General features: G+C 51.5%; 3 protein-coding genes across 6 annotated transcripts in view; 1 reads left to right on the top strand and 2 right to left on the bottom strand.

Moving 5' to 3' along the window:
- The window catches only part of LOC126578097 (uncharacterized), a 38,176-nt gene extending 26,267 nt beyond the window's left edge, over positions 1-11,909 (top strand). For all 3 annotated transcript variants that reach the window (XM_050240356.1, XM_050240357.1, XM_050240358.1), the window contains 9 exons: positions 5,189-5,290; positions 5,402-5,551; positions 5,658-5,780; positions 5,902-5,996; positions 7,736-7,827; positions 7,917-8,109; positions 8,165-8,300; positions 8,377-8,577; positions 8,655-11,909. In XM_050240356.1, the coding sequence (XP_050096313.1) occupies positions 5,189-5,290; positions 5,402-5,551; positions 5,658-5,780; positions 5,902-5,996; positions 7,736-7,827; positions 7,917-8,109; positions 8,165-8,300; positions 8,377-8,577; positions 8,655-8,772 (1,210 nt within the window). In that variant the 3' untranslated portion in view covers positions 8,773-11,909. The remainder of the gene's footprint in view (positions 1-5,188; positions 5,291-5,401; positions 5,552-5,657; positions 5,781-5,901; positions 5,997-7,735; positions 7,828-7,916; positions 8,110-8,164; positions 8,301-8,376; positions 8,578-8,654) is intronic.
- On the bottom strand, positions 409-4,934 carry LOC126578096 (uncharacterized). Its single transcript, XM_050240355.1, has 2 exons — positions 4,534-4,934; positions 409-4,317 (listed from the first exon to the last, which is right to left on the bottom strand). The coding sequence occupies exon 2, from the start codon at positions 4,217-4,219 to the stop codon at positions 623-625; it is 3,597 nt and encodes a 1,198-aa protein (XP_050096312.1). The 5' UTR covers positions 4,220-4,317; positions 4,534-4,934; the 3' UTR covers positions 409-622.
- Positions 11,910-11,960: 51 nt separating the features above from the next.
- Positions 11,961-15,321, bottom strand: LOC126578099 (vacuolar protein sorting-associated protein 35). 2 transcript variants are annotated; one of them, XM_050240361.1, is made up of 6 exons: positions 15,207-15,321; positions 13,670-14,862; positions 12,927-13,593; positions 12,634-12,848; positions 12,390-12,573; positions 11,961-12,307 (listed from the first exon to the last, which is right to left on the bottom strand). In XM_050240361.1, the coding sequence occupies exons 1-6, from the start codon at positions 15,207-15,209 to the stop codon at positions 12,143-12,145; spliced, it is 2,427 nt and encodes an 808-aa protein (XP_050096318.1). In that variant the 5' UTR covers positions 15,210-15,321; the 3' UTR covers positions 11,961-12,142. The 2 variants fall into 2 exon arrangements, with proteins under 2 accessions (XP_050096318.1, XP_050096317.1); XM_050240360.1 differs by lacking the exon at positions 15,207-15,321 and adding an exon at positions 14,938-15,079.
- Positions 15,322-15,611: the final 290 nt, after the last annotated feature.

Here is a 15,611-nt window from a genome sequence, read left to right as displayed (position 1 = left end):
TGCAAGCTGCTGTGACTCCATCGCTCGGTGTCTGCATTGCACCGAGAGGCCATAAACTCGTAAGAGCGGTCGGTCAGCTGACCGCGGAATCTCCATAATGGAATGTGTTTTGAAATATTTCCATTCCTTGGCTCATTGCCAAAGATTCCATTCGAAAGCCATTGTGCCAAGCTGCTCGGTCGGTCGGTCGGATGGTTGATTCGTTGCTGCGCCATATCGTGGGACACATTTCTACCGCATTTCTCCCGTACACATCCCCCTGTGGCGGGCACAAGATGGGAAGAAGGAACGACGGTGTCTATACTTACCAGCGGGAGTGATGACGAGTGTGGCAGGCGATCGATGAAGACCTTACCGGCCTACTACGGTGCTGTCATCATGTTAAGAGAACGAAAGGAAGCCCATGAATTATGGTTAAAAACCCAACAATCCTAACCAGGGTGGTTAGAAAAGGGCAGGGGGAATAATTGTTTTGCCTTTTATTCTCAGCAGCCTCTATGCCCATCACACTATGACATCACTTTTGTGAACACACCACGCACCCACACGTCGAACCGCAAACCCTTTATACCGACGCAAACCGTCGTAACCTCAATCGGCACCATTGCATAACCACCCATCATCACGCATCGCCCAGAATTTGCTTCAAATCGTCCGGAAGACTTTTCTTCATGTTCTCCATGTGGCGCAGCAGCTGCGCCTGCGTCTCCTTGGCGTTGAGCTGCACCGGTAGCGCTGCTATGTGGTTGCTGGTACCGCCGCCACCGTCACCGCCACCAGCACTGCAGAGAGCCAGCTTATGGCGCAGGCGGAGTATCATGTCGACAATCTCCACCTCCAGCTTACCCTTGGCCCACTCGGCCAGGTTGGCCTCGGAGAGTGTCTGCATGTGGAGCACCTGGAGCGTTTGTTCGAGTTCAAAGTAGCGCGCCTCGTACCAGCCCTTGAAGTTGGGCGAGCTGAAGAAACGCCGATACAGTCCCTCCCAGTCACCGCGGCAGGTAGACGTCAGCTGTGGTCCGCACTCGTCGAGCGTGGCCAGGAAATCCTCCTGCCGGAAGGGGTTCGGTTGGGGGGCGGACCGGAACGGGGAAATATCCTTTTGCAGTGGCATCAGCGAGGCCATATACCGCTCGAGCGGTATCATGAAGCTTTGCGTTAGCTCGAGCAGATGGCGCCGCAGGAGGGCCGACTGGACGGAAACGGGCCGCTCCGTCTTCAGCCCGAGCAGTATCTTCTTGATGAAAGCTTTGTCCTTCTGGACGAACGGTTTGTACTGGGTGTACAGGCCGGGCGACGAGTCTAGTAGCTTGTGTGTTATCTGCTTGATCTTGGACAGACGGGACAGCGTGGCGGAACCATCGCCACCGTACGGCGCTGATGGTATGTTGCTACTTCCGCCCTTCGCTGCTGCCGTCGATGGCTGTGACTGCTGGTGATGGTTCGTGTGGTGTTGCTGTTTCTGCTGCTGTTGTTGCTGCCGCTGTAGCTGCGCTTCCGTACTGTCCTGCAGGCGTATCGTGTGAGGCCAGTGTTGTAGCGTTTTGGCGAAGAACGGATTCGTGACGCCGAGTATGATCGATGGATGGCCGTTTTTATTTTGCGTAAACTCCTTAAACTCCGTATCGTGAATCGTAAAGTAGGGACGGCTTTCGGCGCAGTAGGCAAGCGGGCTAATGAGGCTGGTCAACGATTGGACCATGTGGGCGCAGTCAGTCGGTGAGGTACCGGTCACGATGATGGGCTCCCCGGTCAGCACCAGTTCCCAGAGGAGATGGATGTGCGGTAGAAACAGCTGCAAGCTCCTGAAGATGTCAATCTCGTGCACCGACGCGATGACACGGTGTGTCGTTCCGCTGCCTGCCCGTCCTCCTCCGCCACCAGCCGTGCTTGTTAGCGTTTCCGGTACGATGGCATACTTGCCGGTTTGCTTCGGTATCGTCACCTCGTACACGTTGCCAAGCAACTGCAGTGGCAGCATTTCGTCGCTCAGCAACGACGGCCAGCGGCAGATACTATCGCACACCGACTCAAGCGTTGGTTCACCCGATTCGAAGTAGGCCGGTGCAACGACCGCACTCAGTTCGTAGAACAGATTGACGAATGGAAGCCGCGTTAGTAGGACAACGCTTTTCTGGAAGTAACCGCGCTTCAGCGTGCTATCCTTGATCTGACGGAAGTACACGAAACCCCAGAAGTGCCCCGGATCGGCCCGGTGCACCGGCATACAGTGGCAGTTAAACTCCTGGAGGCCACGGGGCAGCGTAGAGTTTTCCGAGCCGGAGGAAACGCGCAACCGGATGTGGAACTGTGAGTCACCCATGCAGCCCGAGTTTGAATCGGGGAAGGCCAGATAGCAAATGTTCATCTTTTCCTGCTCCGTCAGCGTGACATGCTTCGGGTAGATCAGTTCCATCGCTTGCCCAAGCTCCAGGTCGAACGTTACGATGCAGATACAGTGCAACCATTCGCTGAACCGATCCCAGGTACCAACCAGTGCCGTCTCGCCGTCGCTGCCCACAAGTGATGGAGGTATTTTGGAGTTGCTGTCCTCCTCCCTGTCCTGCTGCAGTTGCTGCCGTTTCTTGAGTTCCTGTTCCTCCTGCTCATCCCGTTCCATTTCGAGTAACAATCGCTTATGCTCGTACACGATCCGATCGATTTCGTACCGTTCGAGCCGTCCCTTGTCCAGTGTAGCTTTCAGCTCGATGTTGCCCTCCACCATCACGTGCAGCACACCGTTCAGATCCACGCTGAACGACAACCCAACGTCCTCGATGTCACCGAAGCTACCCTCGAGCCGCAGCTGGCCGAGCGTAACGTTATCCTCTACGATGGCACTCTCTCCCTCGTACAGCCGCTGCACGGCACGGTAGTTTTTCACCCGATGCCGTACCTTTAGCGGCAGGGTGGAGTTACGGCTGATGAGTATTCGCGGTGGTTCGCCCTCGTTCTCACCGATCAATCCAATCGATCGGGGCACTAGATCCCACCACAGCACGTCCTGGATGGCGCTCGATTTTTCACCGCTCAGTATGGCGGCCGCAATGGCCGTCCCCACCACAACTGCTTCATCCGAGTTGACCGAGCTGGCGAGCGAACGGCGATCAAAGAACTCACTCAGCATAATCTGTACCCGCGGTATGCGGGACGATTCTCCGACCAGCATTATCTCGTGCACCGCAAACCGATCCTTACGGGCCCGCCGCAATGCCGTCTCGACGTGCAGTAGTACCCGCTCGAACAGATCCTTGCACAGCTCGTACAACAAATCCTTGGTCAGGGTTGTGATGAACCGATGACCACTGCCGGCACCGGCACCGGCACCGAGCTGATCCAGCTCGATCGAAACCTGGCTCGTGTACGAAAGGGTGCGCTTGGCTTGCTCGCACACTTTCCGTATCTTTCGCATCGCCACGCGATCCTCGCTAACGTTCACGGCGTTCCCATCGTCACCATTCGCTGCCAACTGCTTCACCAGGTACTCCACTAATCGATTATCGATGTCCACGCCACCGAGATGCGTATCGCCCGAGCTGGCCTTTACCTGGAACACCCCGTTGTAGATGGTCAGGATGGAGACGTCGAGAAAACCGCCACCAAACGAGCACACCAGCACGCACTGTTCCCCGATCACTTGCTTGTTGATGCCGAAGGATAGGGCGGCCGCCGTCGGTTCGTTAATCAACCGCAGCACCGTCAGCCCGGCAATGGTGGCCGCATCCAGTACGGCCTGCCGCTGACCATCGGAGAATTGCGCCGGTACGGCAATCACTGCTCCGGAAACCACATAACCCGGTCCAAGCTGTCGTACGGCCATCGTGCGCAGATGGGCCAGTATGATGCCACATATTTCTTCCGGATGGTAGCACTTGGTTTCGCCTTTGAACTGTACCTGCACCAAACGGCGACGGCAGTGGATGTCGGATGACGGTGGTGGTGATTTGCTGTCTGCTGCCAGTGGATCGTTGTAGTGTCCCAGCACACGCTTCACCTCCAGCACACAGTTGGCCGGGTCGGTGTCGGCGTGCGCCAGAGCTTCCTCGCCCACCAGGCGCGCCTTGTCGGTGAAGGCGACGACGGACGGGATCCGGTGGTTGCCCGCTTCATTGGCCACGATTTCGAACTTGCCATTCCGGTAGATGCCGACGCTCGAGTAGCTCGTCCCGAAATCGATCCCTATCGCCACCGCAGTAGGCGTTCCTCCGTGGGAAGTCATCGCGGTTGCTATTCAATTAACGTCTCTCCAAGTAGTCGCCTCCAATCATTACTTCCTGCTGTGGTGCACGGGTCAGCCTTCCGGGGTCGGCGGTTACTCTGATGATGATAGGCGGAAGAGAAGCAACGAAAAAAGACGGCACCAGACCGCTCATTAGTCTCATCAGTATCAGTAGCACGCTAGACACGCTTCGCTGGACGTTTGAAGTTGCGTGTGTAACAAAAACAAACAAAAAACGGCTGTTTACGAGAGCGCACCGATGCTATCAGCGCAGGAAATCAGGAACCAGCGACCGTCCTCAGCGGGTTACATACCTTTTTTGCTTAGCTCCTGCTGCTACTACTGCTGCTACTGCTGCTGGCGACAATCATTTCGTTGCTGGGGCACCCGTGCCCCTCGGTGTACACTTTTATAACACGAACGCTCTTGGCTAACTGCTGGGAAGCAGGCCTTTTGCAATCATCATTATTTTGCACAATAATCGCAGGCCAGCCAGGAAGATTTGCGCACACACGCACAGTAACTTTCACTTCTCAGGCGTTCCGCCTTTGTTTGCTGGTTACACTAAATCGCTTGGCGAAACGGACAGGATAACATACTAACGGGGAACAACAGGACTTTATGCTAAACGCTGTGTATGCTCTAGGAAGGGTCGCGCACAAAAATCAGGAAAAAATTCAGGGAAAATCGCGAACTCGCGGACGGTCGTTTTTCACTCGGCACACACACACACACACACACACACACACACACACGCGCAGGAACATGACAGCTGTTTGACAGTTGCGCACTCGTTCAAACGGGCAGGTTGAACACTTTGGCACAGGAGCGCGGTTGTTGGAAATCCAAACGGACAAATCACATGTGCGGGCAAACGATTTCTGTTTTTTCAACTTTTGAGCAACACATTCTCATCTGGTGGAACTGTTTCTTCATTTAATTCTTTTTCCTAATTTTCCATAATTCCAGATACGGCAGCCCACACCACAGCCGGTCACAGTCGGTGAAAACTCCGGGAAGCCGGGCATGCGGCCGTCCAAATCAATTATGCCTACCGCAGCAACGATCCAGGTAAGGGTTCTAGAGCTTTGGAGGAGCTCCTGCTTGATGAAAAAGGCTTTTGATTATCCAACATAATCTGCATTCCAATTTCGTCCTTTTCCTTCGTTTCGTGTGACGCAGAGTGGCATCGATGCCAAACACCGGTGTCGAGGAGGAGTACTACAGACTGAGGCACTTTTCGATCACGGGAAAAGGGGTCGTAAACCGGGGCGATTCACTGAAAAGTCGCCGAAGCAAATCCAACAACAGTGTAGCGAGCTCCAATTCCAGGTACGCGGACGATTTATTACAGTTGAATGGCCCCCCATCCTGACCATCATTCCGGGAAGGAAACATTCGAAACTTACCGGCTCAAAAACTTTCCTTCTTCCAACAGCACCGAACATTTGACTCCTGCCGCCGGTACCGTGGCCGCCGGGTCTGCCCGCACTTCGGCCACCTGCAGCCTGGCGTCGAGCCGGGAAAGCAGTACGTCCAATCCGGCCTCCGGTCCCTACAAGTGAGTGGCACATTGTAATACCATCCATCTCTCTTGTCCAAGGGGGTTTCGTTCGATGGTAATAAGAAGAGGAGTGGTTTCGAGCGACACTAACTGTCTTGAAAATGAAAAATTGTTCCAGGGTATTGATGCTCGGTGGAGCGGCAGTCGGCAAGAGCTCGTTAGTATCACAGTTTATGACCTCCGAATACCTGCATGCATACGATACCAGTATAGGTAAGTAACGGGGGCCACCGATAGTTCTATTCAATCACCCGGAAAAGCGAAACGAACTAACAACTTCCTGCAGACCTGCCCGGGGAAACATTTCACTCTTGGCACGAGAACAGAGCGATTGAGAGGAGAGAGCGCACGTAGGAGTTACAATGTTGTTCATCAAAAAACATGTTCTGCTTCCGGACCGCAGAGATCACTGGGACACAAATAGATTCAAAGGGCGCTTGCTGTTGCTATCGCGCCGTCCTTTACATACCGCGTGCTCTTGAATGAATCAGACTTTGATGGATGGAACAAGGTCATTGAATTGCGGCAACTGCGGGTCGTACACAAAAACACGTGGTTTTACAACGAATTTGAGGGCGTAATGAAACTGTCAGCATCAGCACATCTCACCGCCGGCGGACGGTTGAACACCTGAACACATGTTACGGAGCAATTTCGTGTCCGCAACCACAGCAAACCTTCTGCCCACCTCCCCTCGAATGCCATGCTACATGATTTAATTTGTAAAGCGACAAAAAAAATCGCTCCACCGGAGATCCGATCCCAACTACCCGCCATCATCACGCTGCGTTACGATGTGGTTCGCCACATATTGTTCTCGGTTCATCACCACAAAACCAGCAGCAGGGCATTCGGTTGCATTCGATGGTTAGCCAGTTTTGCTGACCAACGCGCTTCTCGCGCTTCTGGGCCATCCTACGTAATTACTTTTGTACCAAGCGCCTTGCGCTCCAGGACCAGGAGCACCTCGTTCCCATCGAAAAAGGAAGACAAAAAATCAATTTCCTTTATAAAAGCGGATACATTGTGCTGGGTGGTGAGAGGGTGTGCTGGAGGGGGGGCAAGTGCAAGACAATTTATTAGCTCCCACTCTCCTAAGCACAACCGCTGCGCCAGCGGTCATCGAAGGTGTAGGAATGGAGGAGCAGCTTACGCCCACTCGCTCGCTCGCTCGCTCTGTCCTCTGTCCCTCCGGCAGAAGGACTTAATTAAATTTCCTTCTGCTTCTGCCTCCCCTTGCTCTGACTCCCGCTGCTTTATTTTATGTATTTGCTAAAATGTGTCCATCAGCACGTCGAACGTCGACACATTGCTCCCACACAGCACCGAGTATATTGCTGATGATGGAGCAAGTGATTTTCCTTTTTCCGATTCGTTCGCATTCGCACCGAGGACACCATGGGTGGGCGGGTGGGCACATCGCGAGCTATCCATTTATGCTGAGGCATCTCCTCCTCAGCCGGCTGCTGACTGGCCTGGAGCTGGAGCAATTGTTGTACTTACAGCCAGCTACAGCTTCTGTCCTCCGCCACGTCGCTTTTGCTCTAGCGAATGCTCCCACTAATGCTCCACTCGCTCGCTTGGTGCTGCATTCCCGACACTGGAAATGCAATATGGGCGAGCATTATTGCCCGATGGTGGTGCACAGGTAGGGGTGGTGGTGTTAGTGGTGCTGTACCAGCAGCAGCTCCTACCTCAGTGAGCTGCAAGCTGAGCAACGGTTGCTGCCACTTCTCGGATTGCCACTTTGTTCGCGAAACTAAGAATAGCGAAGAGTAGGCGATGAACTGGTTGAAGGCTGCTAACATACAAAGGAAAATGCAATATCCATCAGCTCCACAGCTTCCTTTCTTCCCGCCAGAATCCTTACCAAACACACTAATCGATACCGCTAGTCCGCGTAATGCTCATCGTTCTCTATCGCGCGTATTACTTCCCTATTTCTCCGGCAGATGATGATTCTGGTGAAAAAACGGTTTCCGTTCTTCTCAGCGGAGAAGAATCCGAGTTAACGTTCATCGACCACAGCTACACGGAGATGGCGGTAAGCAACGCAACGCAACGCACTCTACGCTGCAAGTATAAGCAATGGAATCTAATTTTCCTCCTTCCATTTACATTCCTTCCAAGCAGCCGGAAAACTGCATGGCAACGTACGATCCGCACGGTTACTGTGTGATCTACTCGTCAGCGGACAAGGGTAGCTTCCTGATTGCGGAGCGCATACTGCAGATTCTGTGGACGACGGAGAACATCGCGCAAAAGGCTGTGATTCTGGTGGCGAACAAGGCGGACCTGGCCCGGAGCCGCATGGTGGCGTCGGATGGTAAGACGAGGAGCACGATAATGCGTCAGAATCCTCACGAGTTGCTTCTTTCCAGAGGGTAAAGCCATGGCGACCCAGTACGACTGTAAATTCATCGAAACGTCCGTTGGGATCAACCACAATGTGGATGAGCTGCTGGTTGGATTGCTCTCCCAGATAAGGTTAAAGCTGGAGAACCCGGAAAAATCAAGGTATTAAAAAACGCATCTTAGTGTCTGGATGTTTTCCTAACGCACGATATGTGCCTTTCCACCTTGCTCCTTCCAGGGACCTCTTCAGGAAGCGATCGATAAGGAAGTCGAAACGCCGAGCATGCTCACCGCTCGGTGGAGCGATCTGTCTGGCCGGGATGGGTGGCAGCACAAACCCCAGTACGCCCGTCTCGGGACCACCGGCCTCGGGAGGAGGTGTAGGAGGGGGAGCCGCAGGAGGATTGGTTGAGACACCGCCGGGCAGTGCCCACAGCAGGTGAGTTGCCTACTGTCGCTGGTGATGGTGGTGGTTCTAATTTCATTGTCTGTATTTTCTTTTTCATCGGTCTGCAGCCCGCGAAAGTACCGGGGCTCACGGACCTCCGCCAGCCTGAAGGTGAAGGGATTGCTTGGCCGCGTTTGGGCCCGTGATTCGAAGTCCAAGAGTTGTGAAAATTTGCATGTCCTGTAAATTGCGTTCACCAACTCTCAGCTTCGCTTCTCGGACGAGAGTTTGGAGTTATTACGAGGCTCCTCGATGGTCCACCACCGTCCGGGTGGGGAGCCTTCTAATAACACTCACTCAAGTGATTCCATTACAAGTGGTGCATGCGTACCTGCGTGCGTGCGTGCAGGCAGAGGACGCGGATAGCGCACAAGCGGATGAATTTAGAAAGCATTATGGAGCAGCAGCAGCAGTAGCAGCAGTGCTGGTCGAATCGAGTTTAAGAGGGTATAAGATGTACATTCTTCATTTCAGAGTCCAAGAGGGAGCTCAAGTCCAATCCAATTGTGTGTGCATAATGTGTATGAGTGTATGTTGTTTGTTGCAATCGATTATAGCTACATGTATGATGTATAATATGGTTCAAAAAAGGTACACGCTACACATTCAAAAGCAGTTTTTAAATAAAGTTCCTAACGCACACAATCGATCACTCTTAGGCAGGAAGGGAAATAAGGAAGGGTGGAAACGTGATCGGCATAGCTCCCTCTCATCCCGCCTCCTTCCTTCCTTGGATTATATGTAGCGATATGTTAAAGCGTACAATTGTAATTCTAAATTGTTTGATTATATTTAAGTTACCCAACCCTTTCCCTGGAGGAGAATCATCATTCGTTCAGAAAACAACGTTTCCCATGGTAATTATAGTCAGAAAAAGAAGCGTGGTGAAGGGGAAAATCCATATGAAAGTGCCTTTGCTTAGTTGGTCATCAAAAGATTCAGTTATCACTCCTCATCTATTGATTTTGTGCTTATCCTTCGTTCAATTAAAACACCCCGCATTAATCGGTAATCACGGGGCGTCAAAGTGGGAATCAAAAGGTGTTTTCACCGGACAAAACAATGCTATCACACGCGTGAGAATAGGGGGTTGCAGCATACATACAACGATTGTGAGAAATATCAACGGATTTAGCCCCGGAAAAGCATTAGATCACTCAGGCTGGACGGGGTAGCGCATATCATCATCCACTCCGAAGACGCACTAGTAGTAACAGCAGCAGAAGAACAAGTGCTAGTTCTTTGTTTCTATAGACATTAGAACAAAGCAGAATGGGGAGAATTAAGCGCGAGCATTTATCCGTGGAGCAGCAAGGCATAACATATAACCGTACCTCTCAAGAGCAGCAACAGGAGTTCAGAAAGGGAAGAAAAAACAAAAACATTGACCAAAACATGAATCGCAATACACCACAGATGCAGGGGCAAGGGGAGCGGAGGACATTTTTTAAAAGATTAATCAAATTTGCATTAAAAAACATAGACCATATCGATACGATCGAGTTAAGGGTGGGTTAGAGAGCCCTTCGAATCGATAGAAAAAAGAAAGAACATTTGAAGCAATTGCAAGCATTCACTACCGTTTCCTAGCCCAGTCCTGCCTTGTTTTTTTTGTAGCAAAGTAGCAAAGCAGAGCATGCGATCGATCGAATCAGGATGCGGATGATAGATATGCCGCGATAGAAAGGATACAGCATTTTTTACAAAAAGAACGCAGGGGCAGCGATTGGTGGAACCGAGGGATGGTGGTATTAGATTACTTCTATCTACCAATCGGTGGATATAGGCTGCGTTTGGCAGAAGGAGACTAGTAGTAGATTGATCGCAATATGATCGCGAGATTGCATTAAACGAAACGCATTGCAGGAGCGAGCAGCAGCAGCAGCAGCATTCACAGTAGATTGTTTTTTCGATAGCATTTTTACATGAGCATGATATAAATATATCCCATGAAATCAAGCGATCATACTCGCAGCACAATTACCGAAACACGTCCTAGAAGGCAGATAAGAAAGGAGGCGGTGTCCATTGCATTGCAGTACGAAGGCAAAGACACAACAATAAGGCCCCATTTATCGAGGGAGTTCAATGTTCCCTCTGTCTCTCTCTCTATCATTCTTTCTCAAATCGATAGACTTGACGCAACAGTATCAAAAGCAATCGAACTTACGAAAGGTATCAGGTATCTGCGATCGCGTGAGCTGCATTCCCGTGCACCCACAGTCCTTAAGCGATGATCATGAACCAGAGCATTCCGTTTACCACCTGTATAAACCTCTGATCCATTGCGTTCAAACTTACATGATAGAACCATTAATGGGTGTGCACGTGTGTTTGCGACTGTGTGTGTTTCTGTCCATGGGTGTGATCAAGGATGCGACCGAATTGGATGTTTCTGCCGGAAACCGGCCAGAAGTATCTCGATCCGTTCTGTTGTCGTTAACGTGTTGTTGCCGGTGTCTTTGTGGAGTATTTTCGATGTTTCGATCCACGAACCACGTCTCCTTCTCATCACGATAATCTAAATGTAGAGTTGGTCACCCGAGTTGGTCGATCGATCGTACACAACAGCAGCAGCAGCACACACAGAGTGATCTAGCACACACGACGCGGCAGTAATAGAATTTCGCGTATCAATCAGTAGTCGTCCGTTGATGTTCCGATGTTGTTTTCTGCGCTTGTTCCGCGTTCTTCAATTGCGTAGTGGAAAAGATAGATAGCGAGACGACGCCACCCTCCTTTAACGAGCCAGCAATAGGACATCAGCAAGTACACTGCAAACAAGGGCTCGTGCTCGTGTAGTAGGATAATAAGATACTATTGGGTCCAGCGGAAGCGCCATCGCCATCAAATTGTAAACGTAGCGTTAAGGAAAATCAGAAAAAAAGAATCAAACTTGAGTCCCTCTTTATGCTGTTGTTGAACCTGATGAAACCGGAGCACCGGACACTCACGTGGCCCTCTGTCTCTGAATTAGTATAAACATGTTTACGATACGTCGAAAGTCACGTTTGATATCTCATAGACATAAGCAGCGCACTTAGCACACAGTGGTGCAGCGAATCCTGTTCGATTCCTGCATCAATTCGTTCCGACGATAACACGGTTCCGTAACACACTCATCCTCCTGTTTCCGAAGAACGATTCTTCCGCCCCCGGAAACACACAAACGAATATTAGTGATAAATCCGTGGGCTCGGCCGCGACGGGCGTGTGTTTCCAGAGATTCAGCATTAACCCTCCCAGACCCCCGATCCTCTTCCCGTTTTTGCATTTATCGAACCTAGAGGATTTCAATCAATAAACGGACAATGTAACCTGGAGCATACGATAGTTGATCGAGCATCCGAAATAGTAAACCAGGAACTGTCACATTCTCTTGCTGTTATAAGATCTATCGTTATATTGATCCATTGGAATTGCTATTATGTTTGTTAACCTAAATTGTTAATATTCTCATACGGGTGCGCATAAGACGAGAGAACGCCTCGTTTGCTAGTTCCCTTTAACAATTCTACGGTGCCACCTGAAGAGGAAGGCCAACACAAACACACATCTAGTTCAAAGTTATACCGGCAAACGAGGTTTCCAACGAGCTCGCATCCGTTGCCTCCATCCGGCTGCGGATGTGGGCCAGCGTGTTCTGGTAATGCATTTCGATTTGCTTCGTTTCCTCGGTCGGCTCCAGATTGGGCAACTCTTCGTTGATTTTCGCTATCAGCTGTAGAAATAAAGGGCAAATGGAGTTGGTTAATAATGCGCACCCCTTGGTTCATCGCAGGTTCCCCTTTTGTGCTGCTTACCTGGTTGAGCATCGACACCGTAATTTGTGTATTGCCCCGAGTAAAGTAGAATAGATAGTGATTCAGCAGCTCCACGAACAGCTGCAACTGCACGCCCACGTCCAGACACTGGGAGGCAATTTTTGCGGCCTTCTTCAAACACTCCAGCGTACGCTTTTCATCGCGTAACTCCTGCCCATTTTGTCTGCAAAGTATACACAGCATGTAGTTTGACGATATGCGCTGGTCTACCTCGATTACTCACTTTCCACTCCAGAACAGGCTGGCACAGGTGACCACGGCACGGCATTGATCCGGTTTTTTCAGCAATTTCGAGGCAGCAAGCGCACAGCTCGTACGCAGTGGCTCCGCGTTTTCCTCCGAGAAGCATGTCATCTGCTCCACCGTTGCTATGATGAGCGTGATCGCAGCAAACTGTGACTTGGAGTCCGATATCTCATCCTCATACAGCGAGAAGGCCTACACGATCGAAGGAAAATGTTATTATCGTTGCCTAGGAAACTAACTGACAAGCGGAAGTGGAGTGTAGTAGCCTACCTGGGTCATAAAATCGTACGCAACGGCTTCGTGATTGGTATAGGCAATCTGTCCGATGCAAAGCGCCCCCTGCAGATAGAGTCGCAACGCAAGCTCGGGCAGCTCCGTCTTGGCCAGCACCGCTATCGTGCTGTGACAGAATTGCAATATTTTCTGGCACTTTTTATCCCACATCTCATCCTCGGCTGCGATCGATTTGTACTTGTACGCCAGTTGGTACGCCTGAAAGACCAACGGTGGCAGCACGTACCGTATGCGCGCCTGTCCGCCCGGGCCGAGATGTTTCCGGGCTGCGATCAGTATTTTGTACTGCGTATCGGGATCATCGGAGCGCAGCAAATGCACGAACCGGCCCACGATACCCTGATCCTCGGCAAAGTCCTCCAAATTAACGCGCTCCGTCGGTTGATCGTCCTGATCGCGGATCAGCGGTGCAATCATCGTGAGCACACTGTCCACCTGCTCGGCCGTCGGTATGAGTGTTTCGTTCTCCAGTATGTTCATCACGAGGTACAACGCGATCGCTTTACGTGACGTGTAGTCGAACTTTTCCAGCAGCGGCGTAAAGAACTTCAACTCCAGGATCGTGATAATGTTGTTGTAAAAGTCCACGCACAGCCGCAACAGTCGCGATAGCTCCTGGTTCACCGAGAGCGAATGGGAAATGCTGCAGAAAAAAAAGGACGCATGAAGAAATCATTACTTTGACATTGACTCCGACCATCATCACTCGAATGACATACCTTGACAGGTTGAGACGATCCAGAATTTGGGTGGTCGTCTCGAGCACCTTATCCACGTAATCGACCCGATCCGGATACACCTTCTGGGCGAGGCTAATGAGCGCCACCTGCAGCGAAACCGTATCCTCCAACGGTAGATCTTTGCGCATCTGCACAATGTTAGCGATCTGCGTGCTAAACACTTCGAACAGCTGCACCTCGGCCGGTATGGCCGACAGTATCTCGGTCGTACCGGCCGACGTCTGCGTAACCGTGCCGTTGCGCTGATTGTACAGCGCGAGCCGATCAATTAACGAAATGATAATGTTCTTCACATTCACACCCGACTGTAGCTGGGCGCAGGATTTCAGGAATGGATCGAGCGTCTGCAGATGGAACTCATCCGGAAACACCTGAATGATGCACTCCATCAGATACTCTTGCGCGATCGCATCCCGGCAGCTAACGACCTGCTCCAGGATACCGGGCAGTATGAGCCGCTGGTACACCTCGAGCGTAGCCGATTCGAGCTGCGATAACCGCACCAGATTCGTTCCCACCAGAATCTTAAGCTCTTCCCGTTCCTTCTCCCGGCGTGCCTTCTCGCTCGAGTGCCCCTGATGCTGAATGCGCACCCACAGTTTGTTCATCTCAGCAAAGTTGGTCAGCACAAAGTCGATCGCATCGATCACGGTACCCTCGTTCTCATCGCTCACGACAACCGTCGTATCGGGCAGAATGTTGCGAGTGCACTGCAACAGATAGTTGCGCAGGAACAGTCCCCGGAGTGGATGCTGCACACCACGGCACATCTCGACCAAATCCTTCAGAATGCTACGCTTGAGCGATCCGTTCGTCTTGATGTACACGAGACCGACGGTGATGAGCAGGTACAGTCGCGGTACGATATTGCCCGCATACTGGACGTGCTCGTACAAATCCGGCACCTTGCGTCCCTTCTGGAACTCCTCCAGTAGATAGTGCTCGAAGTGCCGCAGCTCATCCGTGATGGCCATGTACAGCTCGTAGTAGCTCTTAGGCGAAAGGAGCGAGGTTCGCAGCTCGCCCAGCATCGTCGAGGCACAACGCATCGCCTCCATCAGCCGGTCCTTGTCCAGGAAGCGCTTCATCTGGAACGCTTGGGCACGCACCACCGTCATTGCCTCGTTCAGCAGCTTATCCTGCTCGTCCACCGAGTTGATTGGTGTTTGTGGCTGCAAGTGGAAGAATCAAGGGGGAGTTTAATTAGCAATCTAGAACGGTGTCTTCCTCCCCTGCCGGTGTCTAACTTCAACCGTGCGGCGGTACAAGGCGGAATTATCCAAGTTGACCGAATTCCACAGATACATGATAACGTGATAAGGGGCGTTCTTGACCGGCTGCTGCAGTTGCTGGCACTTCCAGTTCTTTTCCACCGTGATAGCTTAATCATCGGGCCGTGGGAGCCCCACACAAACACCAAAACAGGCCCGCTCGCCGCAGGAAGATCTACTTTTGCTTGATACGGGGCTATCATAGGCCTTGGGGCGCCACTACCACCACCAGTGTCACCACTTACCATCGTTCTTGTGTGCTGGGCGCTCGTACACCTGTTCCTGATATGATGATTAGGAAATATCACGACTTTTTTTAATCGAAAAGTGGTACGCTGTTTTGTCCGGAGCCTCTTTTTGTTTACGGCGAAGAGGGGTGGGAGTGGGGTTGAATGACATTTCGCGCCGAGGGATCTGTCGATGCCAATTTTTGAACGCAAAAGAGGCGGCATTTGAAACGTTACGAATAAGTGCCCAACACGTGGCAAGGACGGTGTTGGCAGAAATGCAATCTGGAAGGTTGCCGTTGCCAAGCTAAATTGCAGTGATGATTGCTTTGTCCCAGATTGCACTTAGTTTACAGGAAATTTCAGTTTGATCGCCGACTATTTCATGATCTCGAATATTTCTTTCATTTCTTTTTCCAGAAT

This window comes from Anopheles aquasalis, chromosome 3 (assembly GCF_943734665.1).
Source record: "Anopheles aquasalis chromosome 3, idAnoAquaMG_Q_19, whole genome shotgun sequence".
In the NCBI taxonomy this organism is placed as follows: Eukaryota; Metazoa; Arthropoda; class Insecta; order Diptera; family Culicidae; genus Anopheles; species Anopheles aquasalis.
Note: the sequence above shows the minus strand (reverse complement) of the source record. Positions and strands in the feature narration are given on the sequence as shown.